Source organism: Nicotiana tomentosiformis, chromosome 1 (assembly GCF_000390325.3).
Source record: "Nicotiana tomentosiformis chromosome 1, ASM39032v3, whole genome shotgun sequence".
Classification (NCBI taxonomy): domain Eukaryota; kingdom Viridiplantae; phylum Streptophyta; class Magnoliopsida; order Solanales; family Solanaceae; genus Nicotiana; species Nicotiana tomentosiformis.
Genome location: NC_090812.1, coordinates 31,519,935 through 31,539,931, shown reverse-complemented (window position 1 = coordinate 31,539,931; position 19,997 = coordinate 31,519,935). Strand labels below are relative to the sequence as shown.

Here is a 19,997-nt window from a genome sequence, read left to right as displayed (position 1 = left end):
TCGAGACAAGTATGGTTTGAAGTGTGACAAACTACCCACAATTTTGTATGAAGATAATGCAGCATGCATAACCCAATTGAAGGGAGGATTCATAAAGGGGATAGGACAAAGCAAATTTCACCAAAGTTATTTTTCACACATGATCTTCAAACGAATGGTGATATCAATGTGCAACAGATCCGTTCAAGTGATAAAATGGCTGATCTGTTCACCAAATCTCTACCGACGTCAACCTTCAAGAAACTAGTGTATAGGATTGGGATGTGAAGGCTCAAGGATATGAATTGATGCTCTCATCAGGGGGAGTTAATACGCGTTGTACTCTCTTTCCCTTACAAGTTTTTGTCCCACTGGGTTTTCCTTGCAAGGTTTTTAATGAGACAACCAAAAGACGTATTTCTAAACATGTGTACTCTTTTTCCTTCCCTAGAATTTTTTTTCCATAGGGTTTTTTCCTAACAAGGTTTTAACGAGGCACATTATCTATGGACATCCAAGGGGGGGTGTTATAAGAAAAATCAAATTATGGTAGATGTCTACTCTTCCTCCATGATCTTCTCAAATGCTTAATGACATATTCAATGACATATTTCTATGCTTAATGACATAATTAATGACATATTTTTCTTCACTTTTCATGCCTATATAAAGGCCTTGTAATAGATAAGAAAATACACACAATTGAAGAAGAAAATCTCTTCCTTTTCTCTATCTCTATTTCTTGTTCATGTTTTACTAAATTGCTTTTATTTCATAACAACATGTCTTATTCATGTTTTACTAAATTGCTTTTATTTTATAACATAATTATAATAATACGCGCCTTTTTTAAAAATTTATTTTGTCACATCAGCTTTTGGGTAGGTATTAAATTTATTTCGGACAAGTATAGAGAGGTACTGGGACGTCCACAAAAGTTAAGTGTAAAACTAATTTTTCGGGACAAGTACATGATGCATGCTATGTATTTTTTCTTTATTTTTTTGGTAATCATATTCTATATGTATGCGACCGTTAGATAGGTGTATCTTGATTTACATATGCCAATGGTTTGAGTTAAGATTTCTTCTCGTGTAGTGCATTTTTCTTTTTAATTTAAATGACAACATGTTTTATTAATGGCTAAACCCCTTTATTTGCAAACGACGTCGACTTTCGTGAATACTATAAAGTTTCATGTAATATTGATATGTCTTAAAAAATTATACTTTTACAAGTTTTGCTTACTTATACATCATCATATGTTAGAAATGCTAATAATTTTTGTAAAATGTTAGGTTCGAATTTAGATTGAGAAAAGTTCTTACAAAAAAATAAATAAATTGAAAAAGATGAAAGGCTAGCCCACGACTCACTTAGAGATGGGTTGGGCTCGCTATTTTAAGGTCATTCGAAAATGAAGTCGGCCCGTCCCAGCCTATTAAATTTCATGGTTTTTGAGGCCTGGGCTAGGTTAAGATCGACTAGCTTATTTGGACCGCTCTATTTAATATTGTTGTTGTTGTTATTATTATTATTATTATTACTTTTAAGCTCTATTTTTCAAAAATACTCCGAAATCATTTACGTGCAATTTTTCCCAATAATTTATTTGATAATTATTAACAACTATACACGTTAGATCAAAAGTATATGTATTATAAATCTAATAGCTTGTTTGGATGGTTGTTATGTATCGTTTCATAATGTATCGTACAATATTGTATTGTATTATACTGTATCGTTTTGATGTATATAATGTTTGAATATATTGTATTATTTGTCGTCATTTCATGATGTCATGCACCAACAAATATGAAGAATAAACTTACAATATTATATGTATAAAAAGTAAGGTACGTGATAAAATTATTATATAAAAAGGTAGGTTAAAAGATAACATAGTATTATTTTATAATAAGAAACGGTGAGATAAGAGAAAAAAATAAGGTACCGTTGCGACCATACCAAATCGTTCGTTCCATAAAGTGAGATTTTTCGTTTTAACGATACGATACAATAACATTTAAGTAACAATCGAAACAAATATTATATTTAGGTGTCGTTTGGTAGGGTGCATTAGCTTTTGGTATTACTAATCCCTTGCGCGGTACACTTTTTTAACATATGTATTACTAATGCAAGTATTAGTTATACAACATATTTGGTATTATCCTATGTATAACTAATGCATAACAACCCTTGGTATTAGCAATACCAAGGCTATTAATGCATGCATGCATTAGCATTGTTAAAGACAGAATTATCTTTAAAGTCCCTTAAAGCTAAAGAATATGGAGGGCATTTTCGTAAACAACTAATTTTCTTAAAAAGGATGAAATACATTTTAATTTTTAATACACCGTATCAAACAATAAATAAGAAATAATCTCTGCATAACTAATGCTTGTATTACTAACGATGCATTACTAATCCCTGCATTATTAATATACTTTATTCAGCACTATTCTTATGCACCCATCCAAACGACCCCTTAAAGTAACAATCTTCTATATATAATAGGAGAGGCAAAGACACCACATTATGCCAAGTGCCAACATGATAATAAGCCACATGATAATTTTAAGACAAAATTAGTTAGATTGGGTAATAATTATTTTTTTAATGCATTATTTATTATTAATAGTTAGTTACTCTTTTTGAATTTAATATAGAAAAAAGTCTAATTTGAATTTGAAATAATTACAAACAACATAGTAAAAAAATATAAAAATCAAAACTTTATATCGAAAATAAAATAGAAGAAAAGTCTAGTATGATAAGGTAACAACCATCCAAACAAGTTGTAACTAAGTATTATGTAATCATCTTTTTCACGCACATTTGAGAAGATAATCACTATTTTTCATTTATCTTCTATATGTAATAGGAGAGGCAAAGACACTATAGTATACCAAATGGCAACATAATAATAAGCCATTTGGTAATTTTAGGACAAAGTTAGTGACGGGGGAGCAATCTGCATGACCCAAAATTCAACTAGTCGTGATAGCACCTAACCCAACCCACCAGGTAAGCCAATTAATTATTAACCAATTCCAATATCAATTAATAAAGCAATCAAGTAAAGAAATATCTAAATCCGATACATTTCCCAAAGACTGGTAGTACAAATCATGAGCTTCTAAGAATAGATTTTACAAAGTTGGTATGAAGTAAATACATCATCTGTTTGAAAAATTCATAAACAAAGTTTTATGAATCTAAGGCTACCAAGAACAAGAGGCAGCTACAACCGGAACGCAGGTACGTCTTCAATTTCAGCTCTCGTCGAGTACAACAACATCAATATCTAATATCTGCACGCAATTAAATTTTCAACACACTTCAAAACTTATATCATTTTTTAAGACAAACGTGTTAAGAATGGGGTAGAAGAGACACTTTTATGATTAGGATAAATGACATTATTTTTAAAATTCACAAAGTTTTCTTATTTTCAAAAAAGCCCCCCTCCCCCCTCCTCCCCCTCCTCCTGCCACTCATCTTCCTCCTCTTGTTCTTCCATCTCGCAACGCTCATCTCTATCCCCTGTCACTCATAATCCTCAAACATTTAGTAAAGATGTTTCAAATATCTAGAGAAATATTTCAAACATCTATTGAGATGTTTCAAACAGCTGCACACATCTGTGAGGACGTTTGAAATACTTGTGAAAAAAAAAGATCAATAAGAACAACACTAAAAAAAAGAAGGAAGCAGAAGAAAAATACCGATGGATGTTTCAAACATCCCGGGAAATGTTTCAAACATCTAGAAGAAAAAAAAAATGAAAAATAAGATGAAGAGGGAAAGAACAAAATAAAGAATAAGAATAAGAAGATGGCATGGTCAAACCAGCAGCAACAACAACAACGAAAGTTGAAGAGAAAGAAAAAAAGTAAGGAAGAAGAACGAGAGAACGAGGAAGAGAAAGAAGAAAAAAGAAAGAAGGAGAAAAAGAAGTAAAGAGGAGAAAGAAGAAGGAGATGAAAATTTAAAATAATTTGAATGGGTATGGTTTTTTAAATTTTTTGAAAAATTTAATATTTACCCACAACTTTTGTTATTTTTAATCTGACCCCCGAACCTCCTTAATTACACATTTTCTGTTAACCAAATAATGTGTCCTATATTCTAACACAAGACTTCAAAAGTCTTTTTACTACATTTTTCCTAGTTAGGTTATGTAATAATTAGTTTATTTTTGAGTTTAAATTTAAAAAAAAAATAAAAGTATGCATTATTTATTATTAATAGTTAGTTACTCTTTTTGAATTCAATATAGAAGAAAAGTCTAATTTGAATTTGAAATAATTACAAATAACACAGTAAAAAGTATAAAAATCAAAACTTTATATCGAAAATAAAATAGAAGAAAAGTCTAATATGATATAATACAAGAGGTAACAACCATCCAAACAAGTTGTAACTATACAACTTGTTTGGATGGTTGTTACCTATTGTATCGTATTGTTACTTTAAATACGCTGTTTGTTTTGATTGTTACTTAAATTTGATTGTACCGTATCGTTAAATCCGTCGTTACGTAACGTCAAAATGTGCGCTTTATGTAACGACCGATTTGGTGTGGTCGCGTCGTTACCTTATCTTTTTCTCTCAATTTCGCCCTTCATTATTATTAAATAATTTTACTTTATCATTTACCATTCATTTTTATATACCGTATCAAATTTTTATTTATTTATTTTATAATATTACAATTTTATTCTTCATATTGCTGGTGTGTGATATCATAAAACGACGACAAACGACACAATCTATCCAAACATTATATTCATCAAACAATACAATACAATACAATACAACATGATACATTATGAAATGATATGTAACAATAATCCAAACAAGCTCCAAGTATTTTGTAATCATCTTTTTTCACACACATTTGAGAAGATAATCACTATTTTTCATTTATGTGACTCGAATCATCCACTTAAAGAGTAAAGGCAAACATGCTTCACTAACTAATCAATACTCACTCTAGCAAGAAGATCCACAGGTTTACTTTCTTGAATTTGGTTACAATTTTTACAATAAAAGAAAAAAACGTTCCCAATTGATCTAATGCTCACATATGCAGTGATACGACGCCGTAAAATTCCCTTTAAACCATCGATAACCTTTAATTTAGGCGGGCCATTTGGCGCGGCACAGGGGAGCAGACCATTGGGATCCAATTTTGATTTTCTTCAACGGTAGGGTTCCCACTGTTCCTCGTCTCTACAACGGTAGAAAGGTAATCACTAACATCTCACTTCCACTCTCATAGTCGTGACAGACACACACCAATTAGATAGATGATACTAAGAACCAATGTTGTTGGAAAATTCCATTTTAGCCGAGAAAAATATAAACGATTATTGGGATGGGAAAACTTGAACCATAACATCTTGGCAATAATAGGACAATTATGAAAAATTGTAAATAAAAGGTATATTATGAGATTTTTTTTGTTAATTCAGTTCTTGATTGAAGTTAGTGAATTATTTGATTTTCAGTATTACTTAGAAGTGATTGCAGCATTGAATCAGAAAAACTAAATATTGAGAAACATTATTGACATTAAAGTAGTATAGTGTTTTTAAGTCTGTAAAACAGTCAATGTAGTTGCAAAAAGTTGTACTGTAAGTGTTTTTGGTTCAATGAGTTTTCTTTTCCTATGTTCGGATGATTTTGATTTGTTTGATAATAGTTCAATCTGGATTCTCTGACTTTTCTTTACTTCCATGCGACTGAGAATATATTCTGTTTTGTCTATACCAAGGACTTGCATGTGTACTGTCAGAGTGCAAGTAAATGGAGCCAGACCAAGTTGTTGCTGAATTGGTTGGAATGGGATTTGAGTTATCTGATGTTACAAATGCTATAGAAGCCGTGGGTCCGTCGATTGATGGTGCAATTGATTATCTCCTTGATGATTCTCGAAGAAACACTACGAGTGCATCAACTATTAATGCATGCATCACCAGCTGTGCTGGCACACTGGGAAAAAGAGCCTCCTCTTCGTCGTGTTCTGCAAGTAAAATGCGGCAACCCAGCATAAACGAATTCATTCAGTCAGCAGGCAGACCTAAAAGAAGCAAGACCATGAATAAGTTGGATACGTCTCAATTAGAAGTCTTGCAAAGAGATCCCGGAGGTTGTAATGTGCATCCTCCCCCAGAGGATACTGATCTGCACATTGCAACTGAAAAAGTCGTGTTGCCATATAATTACAAAGACGAAGAGAGCATTGGACCAGATTGGGAAAAGCAGGTTAAGAATTTGTTGCACAAGCACTTTGGATACTCATCCTTGAAGAATTTTCAGAGAGAAGCTCTCGCAACTTGGTTAGCTCATCAGGACTGTCTTGTTCTTGCAGCAACAGGATCTGGTATTGGCCCCTCACTTTTTTTTCCTTCGTTGCTATTGTCCCCTTTTTTATATCTTAATGTGATATTCTGTGTTCTGACAGTTACTTTTATGTAGGGAAGTCTTTGTGTTTTCAAATTCCTGCATTGCTGACTGGGAAGGTTGTCATTGTTATATCGCCATTGATTAGCTTGATGCACGATCAGTGCTTGAAGTTAGCAAAACATGGTGTTTCTGCTTGCTTCCTTGGATCTGGTCAAATTGATCGAAGTGTTGAACAAAAAGCAATGGCAGGCATGTATAGCATCATTTATGTATGCCCCGAGACAATTCTAAGGTATAGAGCATGTTACTCGAATTGTATTTCAAGGATAGCATTGGCTGTTGTTTGACAGATGAGTTGCTTATCTTTTCTTTCAGACTCATAAAACCCATCCAAGGCCTTGCAGAAAGCCGTGGAATTGCTCTATTTGCAATCGATGAAGTTCATTGTGTTTCTAAGTGGGGTCATGATTTTCGACCAGATTACAGGTTTATATTCTTTTTTTTTGTTTGATGAACCAGACTAATACTATTATCTGGAATTGGTCAAAATTTTCAGTAACTGATTAAGTCAGTGGATATAGATAAGTACTATAGCCTCTTGTCCTAGAGTGCGCAAAGTAAGAAGGATATTTTTATCCTTCAATACAGCATTTACATACCATATCATGCCAATTATAGTACTTGCAACAATTCACATTGTGAGTGTGTGTGTGTGTGTGTGTGGGGGGGGGGGGGGGGTCACCTTCCGCATTCTGGTTCTATGTTTGTTCATGCACTTGGTTATCCAAATGAAGAATGGATGATGCACACAAACGACACAAATATCATATGATTGTTGAAAGCGGAAAATGCAAAAGAAGTTGTTAGTTCCATGGGTTTTATACAAAGAATAAAATACTGGCAAATGTCATTTTTCTACTTCTTCTGAGGTTGCCAACAATAATTTTTTTTTTTTTACCATTCGGTGCAACGTCCAATTGAAATGAGAAACTTTATTCAGAACACGTTACAAGAGTGCCAAACAATCTTTCTTGAGTTCACCACTGTCATCAGCCAAAGAATAGGATAATTCTGACCTTCCATTTGGTGTTCTTCTTCTTTGATTTCATCACATGAGTTCCTTGAAAATTCAACAGAAATAATTATAGGGTTTCCATAGTGCTAACTTTTTGATTGAGGGAGTTCTTATTTTGATGCTGAAACTCATCTGGAGGGTGATGTTCCGCTTTTTTCTATTCAGCCAGATGATATTGTCTTCTCTCCATCAACTCTTTCCAAGAAAGAGCTCCTTATCATCAGAAGCGAGTGAAGTAAGTATGAATAAAGTTAGTAGAGAGGTTAGAGAGGGTGGATTATCAGCATGAGTTTACCCCCTTTATCAGTATCACTTATTTCATCCTGAAAACTACTTCAAAGATTTATCTACAATTAGTTGCAAAAAGCACTGGTTTAAACCTAGTTTGTGAAATAAGGTGGCAGAGTGGATAAATTTCATAAATAAGTGGTAAATGGTTAGTGTTATTCAATCGCGAATGCTACTTTCACATTTGCTCATTAATCCCCATTTTTAGCCTAAGGAAGATGCAGACGGGCCAAGCATTTTGATGAAGCCACATTGCATCTTAAAATATGCAAGGGCTGAAATTTTGAGCCTCAGCAACATGCATAAGCATTCACTCGAAACTGCATGATATTCTTTATTATTCTTCATGCAGCAGTGTTGAAGACATAATTAGTAAATAAAAGTATGTTCTCTCTAAAAGCTTAGTTTTTTTAGATGAGATGGTCACACATTTCAACATGGTATCAGAGCAGGCAGAGGTCCTAGGTTCGAGTCTCACCACCACCCTATATCAAAAAGAATTTTCACGTGCTTGGCTCATAAAAAAGAATCAAGCCCGCGCATGAGGGGGCGTGTTGAAGACATAATTAAGCAAATAAAAGTGTGCTTTCGCTAAAGCTTAAGCTTTTAGATGAGATTATCACACATTTCAACAAACAAGAATGGTTCTTGCACTCGAAGCTCAAAGACATATGTGTTTCTGTTATTATTAACATGGAAACATCGATCTTTTTCTCCTTATTAATATTGTATCATACCATGACTGATTTCTTAAGTTCCTTGAGTTTGTTTATCAACTTATTGCAAAGTCTACTACTTTAGCATAATAGATACGATACATCATGCTTATAACTCATAAGATAAACATCATGCTTATGACTAGTCAAATTCTGATCTTTCTCTTCTCTAACTTCCATTCTAGCCAAGCAAAAGCTACAAGAAAATATTGACACAAATCTTCCATGTACGTAGGCGATTGTCTGTTTTGAGAGAGAACTTTAGAATGGATACCATGAAGTTTCTGAAATTTGACATACCGATCATGGCACTGACTGCCACTGCAACTACTCGTGTTCAAGAAGACATTCTGCAGTCATTGCACATGTCAAAGGCGACACAAATTGTTCTCACTTCATTTTTCAGGCCAAATCTTCGATTTTCAGTAAGTTAATCTACAATGTGTTTGGTACTCTTTTGGTTTGGTATTCCCTGTATGTTCTGCATCTGCCTTGCTGCACAATTTCAATTTTTGCTTTCTTGTGTATGAAGGGTGCTTTTTTTTCTTCTTCATATTTTTTTTTTGTGTGTGTGGGGTGGGGGGTTGCAAATTGTTTGACGATACACCTATTTATATAATATTGCGAATAATATTTACACCAATTAAACTTTCATGAAGCTAAATTCTTCAGCAAACTTATACTTAAATTGTGATATTTGGTTGCCCTATAATGTATTCACACTCAAGAACTAAATTACTATTTTCTTTGACCATATTTATTGTATTTTAAACTAGATCGTCAATCTTTGTGTCACTTTTGTTTGCTGCATAATACGACAACAACAACATATCCAGTATTATCCCACACCGTGGGGTTTGGGGAGGGTAGTGTATACGCAGACCTTACCCCTACCTTGTGAGGATAGAGAGACTGTTTCCAATAGACCTTCGGCTCAGGAAAGCATAAGCACCACATTAATGAAAATATAGACAAGGAGGGACAATACCAAAAATCCATATAAAAACAAAATAAAAACAACAAGACAGTAATGTGATCAACAATGAAAGAAACAACGGTTAGTCATAAAAACCTACTATCAACAGAAAGTAAGACTGCGTGCTAATACTACTGTTATGAACACTTTAGACTACCTACTCTACTATCCTAATCCTCGACCTCCATACCTTCCTATCAAAGGTCATGTCCTCGGTCAGCTGAAGCTGCGCCATGTCTTGCTTAATCACCTCTCCCCACTTCTTCTTTGGCCTACCTCTACCTCTCCGTAGGCCTTCCAATGTCAACCTCTCACACCTCCTCACCGGGGCGTCTGTGCTCCTCCTCCTCACATGACCAAACCACCTAAGTCGCTCTTCCCGCATCTTGTCATCAATAGGGGCCACACCCACCTTGTCGTGAATAACCTCATTTCTGACCCTATCTAATCTGGTGTGACCGCACATCCATCTCAACATCCTCATCTCTGCTACCTTCATCTTCTGGACATGAGCGATCTTGACTGGACAACACTCAGCCCCATACAACATTGTTGGTCTGACCACCATTCTGTAGAACTTACCCTTAAGTTTCGATGGCACCTTCTTGTCACACAAAACACCGGAAGCGAGTCTCCATTTCATCCATCCCGCCCCAATACGATGTGTGACATCTTCATCAATCTCCCCATCCCCCTGAATAATAGACCCAAGGTACTTAAGACTCCCTCTCCTAGGGATGACATGCGAGTCCAACCTCACTTCCCCTTCCCCTCCTTGAGTCTCGCCACTGAACTTACACTCCAAGTATTCTGTCTTGGTCCTGCTCAACTTAAAACCTTTAGATTCCAGGGTCTACCTCCATACCTCTAATTGCGCGTTCACACCGTCTCGCGTCTCGTCAATCAATACAATATTATCTTTGCTGCATAATACGATGAAAGGGAAATACTACATACTAATAAAGTTTACTTTGAGTGTTTTTAATTTTATTTTTGCTACAATATTAGTGTTTGATCTTCTAAAAATAAAGTCTTCACTTTCAGTACATATACTGATAGACATAATAGCAATTCACTTCATTTCTGCTGATTGCAGGTGAAGCACTCTAGAACATCATCTATAGAGTCCTACAAGAAGGATTTTCATGAATTGATAAGCACTTATTCCAAAAAAGGAAAGACTGGCAGGAAAAGTAAGTTAATGCCCACAAATCTGGAGGAGAACTCTGAAAGCTCTGATAATGCTTCCAATGGTTGCATGGATGAATATAATGGAATCTATGAGGTTAATGTAGATGGCGTTGAGGGGGATGGCGTTTCTGATAGTGAAGACAAAGTACGTTCTCCTGGGAGATGTGGTTTGGCTTCTCTGAAGGATAGACAATTGTCCGTTGAGTATCTGGAAGATGAGTGTGATCTTGTGCAAGATGTTGATGATTTGGATGGTAAGACTCTTCTTTGGTGAAATATTCGCTTAGACAGTACATATCAAATTTAAGAGAGAATTTAATCGCACCCATCTTCCATGGCACTAAAGATTACACAACGAATAACTTATCTGTTACCAAAAGCCAGTGCAGAGACCTCAGGAATTTTTCTTGTGCAAATATAGAGAAGATTTAGAAAATTTTAATAGTTGTTACCTTAGTGTGGATTGAAATAAATCCTTTTGTTTTGTCTTATCTGCAGCAGTATTTTTATCTAAATTCTAAAGAGTTTAAGTTTCAATTCACACCCTTGTAGCAGCCACTGACAACCTTCAGCACACCGGTGCAAGATTGTTTAGTATGAGATTTCAAGAGGGTAAAATAACCTTAGCTTGAGAAAGAGATGACTTATCCTTGATAGTTTGATAGAAGAAAAGCCTCACACTCTTATCGTACGATATGACTCGCCCATTATGTGATCAAAAGAATACATATATTGAATGTATCTCATCCTTCTTGTTCCTGCATTCTCAAACTTGACCTTTTTGTTTCCTAGATAGTCTCTTCGTTTGTTAAAACCGAAAAAATGAAATGCCTTTTGTGTGTTGTCGTCAGCCTCTAACTGGCTATGTAGCAGTGTAAGTAAAGACTTTATCTTCTTGAGAGCAAGGTCTAGGGTAGTTTTTAGGAATTTCCTTGATTTCTAATTGGCTACTTAAGATATAAATTTGAAATTTGAAATCATAAGCTTGGTCATTTAATTTTACTTTATGAACTCAAATAAATTGTACTGATGTTGAAATTGCTGTAGTTTCTTGTGGTGAATTTAGTGGAAAACTACCAACAAAAGGTTTAAGTGGTTTTCTATTGCCCAAAGCACCTGATCTGCCCAGTAAGCCAGAGGAAAGAGCAAAGTTTCAGCATGAACCGTTGGAAGATGGACCAACAATAATCTATGTCCCAACTAGGAAAGAAACGTTAAGTATATCAAAATTTCTTTCTAGATCTGGGATCAAAGCTGCTGCTTACAATGCTAAGGTAATTTTTATATATATATATATATATATATATATATTTCTTTCAGTTAAAGCAATTTATCTTGCTCTCCCTCTGATTTTGCATGGTCTCATATCATCTAATAAATGCTCAGCTAGGGGCATGTCTTTAGGACGCAAAATACCATAGTTATGAAAGTGGACTAAAGGTGATCATACTCGTGCTGTAGCCTGTTCAATTGATTTGTTTCCATGTAATTAGTATATTTTGTCCCTAGTGATATTATGTGTTCCATGCCTTTGCTTGATTAAAGTCGATATCTAACAATGATGCTACTCAGCAATGAAGTTGGTTGATATACTCCTCTTTTCCTATTGAGAAGTAATGTTTTCTTTTGCTTTCTCTTTTCAGTTGCCAAAATCACATCTAAGGCAGGTGCATAAGGAATTTCACGAGAACACGCTGCAGGTAAAGTTTAGGTGACGTGTTAGATGAAGTAACGATAGTAAATATTCTTTATCTTATTTAACAGGTTGTTGCATATAAGAGTGCCTTTGATCGATTGCATTCGATATTTAACATTTTAAAGTGACCTTTGCATATTTTCTCTTTCATGAAGAGCGTAAAGAAATGGACCTTGAGCCTAATTCAACTCAAAAGCTAGCTTATTAGGTGAGGACTGTCCAAGACTATATAAGGACATCAAAAACCCAATCCACAATGGATGTCGGACTCTAACAGTCTCCTCACGCTCAAGACTTGACATCTAGAGCTTGGACAATATAATATGGGGGCCAACATCGGTAAACCTAGAATTCAGATGGGTTTGGTTCTGATACCATGTAAAGAAATGGACCCTGGGTCTAATTTAACCCCAAAAAATGAGCTCGTGAGGTAAGGATTGTCCAAGACCATATAATGAGACCTAAAACCCCATCCACAACCGACGTGGGATTCTAAGAAAGAGGAAATTCATTGATGACCCTGTCTGTTATCCTCATTTATTGTGAGAGTCAAGTTGGATAGATCTCTATGTTCTCATCTCATATTCTTTGTACTTATTTATCTTAACTTGGTCCAAATATATATAGGAGTCATATGCCGTCCCCACTAGTTTGGGATTGGGGCATAGTAGTAGTAGTAGTTGTTGTTATTGTCGTTGGTCGAATTAGTTGTTGTGTTGTCCATATTGTCTGACACAATATACTGATAGAGTTCTAGTATAAGATGATTTTTTCATTTAGAATATATTTGTGGTATCTAGATCTAGTTTTTGACTAGAATTATGTAATTCCTGCTTCATTGCTTATGAAAAGAGAAAAAAAATGTAATAATAATTTGTTAGTTAACTTCTCAAAAAGATGAAATACTTTTATGAACTGTCCTTTTACAACAACAACAGCAGCAAACCCAGTATAATCCCACAAAGTAGGGGTCTTGGGAGGGTAGTGTGTACGCAGACCTTACCCCTACCTTGTAACCTGTCCTTTTACATCGTCATTAAATGTTATTGATAAGATGCTACAAATAAGTCTGCAATATTGACTATTCATGAGTCTACAAAGAAGTCTCTGGGATAGAGGAGAATGCAAAAGGATAAGAAATCTTTTTTACTTTTCTTTAGAGAATGATCCTTGTAGTCCTGTTTTCACAATGTCCAGTGGCATGATTAGAATGTCATCCTAATAATTATTCTCTAGAATTTATGAGCCGATATTTGGGATAAATAATACAAGATACTTCTGGACAAAACTATGTTGAAGCTGGGGTTTAACATTGGCTGGCAGATCCTGGTCTGTCTCCGAAACACCTATTAGTTATTTCATTCTGAGAATTATTTGATTTGGTTTTCCTGTTATATACTGTTGCGTATTTCTTTTCAACACAGCCAATCATTTTTTACTATTGACACTTAATATAATAGGATAAATCCACTTTAACTCTTAGATAAAATAGTATCTTCAAGATATCCTGACAGCAGATAGGCGATTAGCGTGAGCTTAAAGTTGTTTTGTTTATGTTTATATTGCACACTTATGTATTTATTAACTGAGGCTACACATTGTACTTTCTGATATTCAGGTCATTGTCGCAACAATCGCCTTTGGTATGGGTATCGACAAGTTGAATGTGCGAAGGATCATTCACTACGGCTGGCCCCAGGTGCAATTACTCAGCTAGATTGCCTTAATGTGTTTTGCGTAACTACGTCTATTTACTCTTGTAAACAAACTACATGAAAATCTAGACCATGTTCCCACATCGTCTTTCTTCTTTAGCAATGTAATCATACATATTCTCATAGGTGTACTTAAGAAGCATTATGCTTCAAATTCAGACCTTGTTCAAACTATTTTCTCTTCGTTGCTTTTGGTGTTACATGGCTTAGATTTCAGTTATGCTTCTCGGTCAAGATATTGTAACCTTTACAGAGTCTGGAGGCTTATTATCAAGAGGCTGGTCGAGCTGGTCGGGATGGAAAAGTAGCAGAGTGTGGTTAGTTAATTTGATTCTTTTTATTTGTGGTATATTTGTCATAATCTTGAGATCGAATCTTTATACTTCAAAGAGAACAAAATTGTATCCAATGGATATAGCACTGATGGTAATGTTTGGGAGGGTGAAATGAAGCAATTTTCCAACCCATGCATGAGACTCAGCTTCTTGGAGTACAAAAACAAGAATTAGCCTTAAACCAGTAAAAATCGAAAGTTCTATGGTTGAATTCAAAAGCTTAGGACATAATTTCTTTGAATGCTTAAATATTGTGAATTTGTAGTTATGGAAAAAGGTCATGAAACCTCTACTTCTAGTCAAACATGGATCCGAAATTGATTCCACAGAGAAATATTGGTAGAATTACATGTCATTGTTCCACCTTTTCTAGTCGGTTTGACATTCTTATGAAGTGATTGACTTTTAAAATTTAGGAACTAATCCTAGAAGCATATCAAAATATGTTAAACATCATAGGGTCAAAATGGTTCTCATTAGGAAAAGTTAAATGAGTGAACGACAAAGTGTCTTCGTGAAGATACCTAGATTAAAAAGAAAAGTAAGACAAAATATAATTATGGCACACGGAACAATTAGGGAAGAAGTTGAAAAGATTTAGTGCATAAACTAGGAAATAGATATATGAAAGGAAATCTGACATTGTCAAAGTACTGGAATATGAATTGCTCATTATTGGTGAAAAGGAACCTCGTGCCTTCCCCTTGGTTTAGCAGACGTTATCCTGTAGTGCATTAAGGTGTGGTTTTGATAAATTTACACCAAATGGTTTCTTATTCAACTTTTATTATTCAGAAGAGCTTCACTTATCTGGTAGAGCTTGGACATCGGCTCCAGAGAGGCACTACATATATACTTAAGCTGTTTGATTCCTTCTGAAACAGTTCTATATGCAAACATGTCAAGAACACCGACGCTTCTACCAAGTCAAAGAAGTGAAGAGCAGACAAAACACGCATATAAGATGTTATCGGATTGCTTCAGGTGTAAGATAACTTGCCAATTGAACTGATTAGGGAGTACTTTGGTTTTCCATCTTATGTGTTGATTATGTTCAACAGATATGGAATGAACACTTCTTGCTGTAGAGCGAAAACACTTGTGGAGTACTTCGGCGAGCGCTTTCTTTTGGAGAAATGTCTTGTGTATGTCAAGACACACTGGCTATTGTGCTTTATCTTTTGTTCCTTACAAGCTGCTTCATGTCAAGGATGTATGCTTGTGCTTTTCTTTTAATTTTCTTTCACTTTCCCTTTTGGGGTGGGTGTGGAGCACGAAGAATGTCCACAGCACTGTTAATGAGATATTAGTGTGTTTGTAACATTTGACTCCTCTTAAGTTAGTCTATATATTGAGGTTTCAGGTAGTCTTTTTATCATAGGACATGCCACATAAAAGAGATTTTCTCTTCCAACACTTTGAAGTGAAAAATGACTTCCTATGCATGTAAAGGTTCCAAATGCATCCGATTGCTAATATCCTTTTCAATTTTCATGCTTACTGATGTTTGCCTTGTTTTTTGTCTTCTGATTAAAAAGTTAATTTCTGCTCGGGAAAGTACATATTTGTCTATAGGTTTTCCATACCCGCTATGAGTTCTCACTTTCTCAATTTATGTCTTTTACCTGGTACGTAATGCACAGGTGTGATATATGCATCAAAGGACCACCTGAAAGGCAGAATTTAAAGGCCGAGGCCATTATTTTCTTGCAAGTTGTTGCTACTCATTGTGTGAGTACGTCTGCCATCTCATATTGCTTGTGCTTCTTTGTATTTTGTCATCTCATTTTGACATTGCGGTCATTGTTCATCCTTTCTGGCGCAGAGAAATTTTGCAGACATCTCCTATGGTGGCGATGAAGGGAGACTTGGTGAGAAGCTAAACATAAAGGCTTTAGTCAGCAGAATAAGAGAACAGGTACTTATTCTGCTCAATGCCCTCTCTTCCCCTATCTCCCTCTCTCCCCCTCTCTCCCTCTTTCTTCCTCTTACACATGAGCATGCCCCATGAAAAATTCTCAGCGAAGGCCCTTAGAAAGCATGTCTACCAAGGGGCATGACAAAGAGACATACAAATTTTCCTTCAATTTGAATGAGCTTCTTGTCACTAATTTCTGGGATCTCTCTTGTACCGCCAACAGAGTTGCCTGGAGATATATTGTGTTTGTAATTTGGATTGCTCTTGAAGAGCCCTCTTCAAAATGTTTTTTGAATAATATGTAATTCTTTCTTTCTTTTTGGTGTAAAGCTAATTTGTCATACTGAAAATAGCTTTAACTTGTCGAGCAGATGTCCTTCAGCTGCATGTTACTCCTACTCTAATAAGGCTGTATTTAATTTTTCTCATCTCCGACGTGCTGCCTATTTTCCTTTACAGAGAACTTTTCCATCCACTCTGCATTAGTTCTGGTATAGCATACTACTTTAAAGTTACTCATTTTTTGAGAAAGTACTTTAAAGTTACTCGTGCAATCTATTCTTGTAAATCCTCATACTTATCAAGAGTAATCTATCTCTACTTTCGTATCCAGTCTCTCAACTAGCATATAATGTCGGCTCCACTCTTCTATTTTGTGTTCAATTAGTGTAAGAGGATAACAAGATATTTCTTTTATTGGAATAGATCTTTCTTTCTTGTTTTACAACATTATTGCTAATACTCTTTTGTATTTACCTTTTCCTATTGCAACTCTAATGTCATTTGTTTTCTTTATATTGTGTTGTAGTATCAGCAATTTAGTGCAAGTGACCTCTTGTGGTGGAGAGGTCTTGCTCGACTGTTGGAAGTTAAAGGATTCATTAGGGAGGGAGATGACATGGTAAGCTTTCTGCATAGTAACCATAGTTATTTCATATAAGGTACTAAGTTTTGGCACTATGCTTCTCAAATCCATCCAATCTTCATTTACTTTTACGGCCTATTTGATAGCTTCTCATTTTATCCTTTACTGTACTATGAGTTCAGTTAGTCATGCTGTTTTCAATGCTGAAAACTAGGATCTTAGAAACTTGTACTACGTGGCAAGGAGTGGAAACAAATACTTGGAATCCCTTTCTAGTTTGCTATTATTGGTCTAATTAATGTTCAGTTAGTTTGTTCATTTTTTGATAAGTCAAAAAGTTTCACTAATAAACATCAAGTTGATGTCAAAAAATAGTACTAGATGTGTGCGTGACTCTGCTGGAGTCATACATTGTCTTCCACATGTTTGACCATCTATCCATACAACATGGTGCTTTTCCTCATACCACAAATTACAAGTGGTGGAAAAAATCTTATAATACTTTCTACGTCATTCTCACTATTATGAGACATTCTCCTGTTCTGATCGTTCCATATACCCCGAAAGAGACAAGATGGTCTTGTCTTCCATGTTACCTTCCTTTCATTGTTGACCCTCTCCGATCTGGCGATCTCCAACTCGTATTTGTTTCCTCCACCGACCGTGATAACACCCAAGAGATGTAAATTAATGACAATGCAATGTTCCATAGTCATAAAGCCAACCTGAGATGCAACAAGAGATGCTTAGTATCTTCTCCAGATACTTTGCACATGCAACACCAACTCACAAATGTCCTCTCTGTCCGCTGTTATAATTGCATCTCGCACTACACACCCAACAAAGAAAGTTACTTTCTCCGGAAATTTGGTGTTCGGTGTTCCAAAACTTTTCACGCATCTTATTATCTCCCCTTTCTTTTTTTTTTTTGATGAGGTAAAGGTTTCATTAATAAGGTACCAAGATGGTACAAAAAGTTACAAAAAACACCCCAAAACAACCATATCCTACATGCCTCCTAGTAGATCCAGAAACTCTAAAAACTGTTGTTGTTCCACTGATACACTGCTTTTACACCAATAAAACAAGTTGTGAACGGTATTTGGCACCCACCCCCCTCCATATCGTTTATCCCCTTCCTCATCCTCGGTTGGATAATTATATATTTTCTGAAAGTATAGTAGTATTGTTGTTAGAATTTGACATGTTCTAGATATGAAACTTTTATTTAAGAAAAGAGGGTAACGGTTTTGGGACAAAGCAAAGAGAATGTAGATGATTTTAATGGGACAGACGGTATTATGATAAGATTCTCTCATGAAAGTTACATTAGTTTTAATCTGTCTACTAAGAAAGATATTTAAATCCCCTTTTGCTTTGTTCATTCTATGTTTGAGATTTGCTTGTTTTATCATCTGGTTCCTCTTGCTTGATGGAGAATGTAGAAAGATAGAACTTGTCAAACGTGTGAAACTTAGATTGTAAAAATAGCTGTTGTTTAATTGGAACTATGATTTTTGGACAATATTTGTATAATGCCAATTAGAAATAATTATAATATCTCTAACAGTGAATTTCTTCTGGGAGGGGGAAAATGTTTTCATTTGGTGCCTTATATCCCGTTTCTTCATATTATGTTGCATTTGATATCAATCTTGCACTGGAAGTATGTTTGTATAGTGGTCATTTTCAATGATACGGCTGATAATTTCTGGCGAATGTTACAGACACGCGTGCAGATAAAATATCCAGAAGTAACAGAACGGGGAAGGCAGTTCCTGAGTTGTGAAACAGAGCAGCCATTTCATGTTTATCCTGAAGCAGATATGCTGCTATCAATGAGAAGCCCCAAGTCTTATTCCAGTTTTGCTGAATGGGGGAAAGGGTGGGCTGATCCAGAGATCCGTCGCCAACGCTTGCAGAGAAAGCGAACATGGAAATCTCCAAGAAAACGAAAATCACGTAAACGTCAGCCTGATTGTAATACAGTTCGTGGAAGACTGACTGCCAAGCTATCGAAAAATAAGTGACACAAATGTGAACTATGAACTGTTCATAAAAATGTGATTTTGGCGATTTGATTATATATTTTGTTTCATTGAAACAATCAGCATTGTAACAACATTAAAGATTGGATTTGCACGATCCCATTCTTTATTTGTTCGTCTATTTTTTATGATTGGTGGATACTTGTCGGTTGTCACTTGTTTGCCTGTCTTTATCTTTTTATAGTCTAAACCTAGCTCCAAGCTTGGTAACGTAAGCGAAAATAAGTTTTTTTACAGGGAGAGGCGGCTTATGCATTGTTTTCCCCATGAGTGAAGAGATACAATTCTCCCTTGAAATGTACGAGGGCCTGAAGCAAAACGGATCCTCTATTGGATAAACAAGGGGAAAATATATTTATGAGCAAGTACAAGTATGCTTTAAATCATATGATGTGTTGTTTTGAGATATTATTTCAAACGATGCAAAAGATTTTTAGAATCAAATAAGCCTTCCTCTAACAACAAAACTTTGAATAACAAACCAGCAAATTATAGAGAAAATAAAGTATGGTTATCCAGTTATTGGTAATCTCTAGTGAAGACATCATTAGTATATGGACGGTGTAGTTGGAAGGAGTAGCAATTAAGAGATGTTTCTTATTGTGACATGTGTCGTGATTTTATGAAGAGCTATTGAAAGTAGGAGCATAATTGTCACGGGGAGACTAAGGTGGAAGGAAGGATACTTGCTGCCACGTGTCATCAACCTTTCCAAGTAGCCAATAGTATTGCAAAATCTCTTTTGAAATATCTTTCATTAATTATAAACTCTTAT

The 19,997-nt window shown here is 35.3% G+C and overlaps 1 protein-coding gene across 4 annotated transcripts; it reads left to right on the top strand.

The window, feature by feature from the left end:
- Positions 1-5,002: 5,002 nt before the first annotated feature.
- Positions 5,003-19,377, top strand: LOC104119321 (ATP-dependent DNA helicase Q-like SIM). 4 transcript variants are annotated; one of them, XR_011409423.1, is made up of 16 exons: positions 5,003-5,239; positions 5,768-6,376; positions 6,472-6,691; positions 6,775-6,885; positions 8,714-8,903; positions 10,551-10,899; positions 11,693-11,919; positions 12,289-12,345; positions 13,960-14,040; positions 14,310-14,373; positions 15,276-15,375; positions 15,453-15,604; positions 16,035-16,126; positions 16,217-16,309; positions 17,118-17,210; positions 18,902-19,377. XR_011409423.1 is itself a non-coding variant. In XM_033652309.2 (16 exons), exons 2-16 carry the CDS (start codon positions 5,800-5,802, stop codon positions 19,202-19,204), a joined length of 2,637 nt encoding a protein of 878 aa, XP_033508200.1. In that variant the 5' UTR covers positions 5,012-5,239; positions 5,768-5,799; the 3' UTR covers positions 19,205-19,377. The 4 variants fall into 4 exon arrangements, 2 of the variants coding, with proteins under 2 accessions (XP_009629095.1, XP_033508200.1); XR_691402.4 differs by having other exon boundaries at positions 5,007-5,239; positions 15,453-15,536; XM_033652309.2 differs by having other exon boundaries at positions 5,012-5,239; positions 15,453-15,536; positions 16,035-16,122.
- Positions 19,378-19,997: the final 620 nt, after the last annotated feature.

Excerpts from the sequence above, each read along its gene's own strand:
- LOC104119321 (XM_033652309.2), top strand. The coding sequence starts at position 5,800 with ATGGAGCCAGACCAAGTTGTTGCTGAATTGGTTGGAATGGGATTTGAG. Across the intron at positions 8,904-10,550 it reads GGCCAAATCTTCGATTTTCA|GTGAAGCACTCTAGAACATC; the intron begins GTAAGTTAATCT and ends TGCTGATTGCAG. Across the intron at positions 14,374-15,275 it reads TGGAAAAGTAGCAGAGTGTG|TTCTATATGCAAACATGTCA; the intron begins GTTAGTTAATTT and ends CTTCTGAAACAG.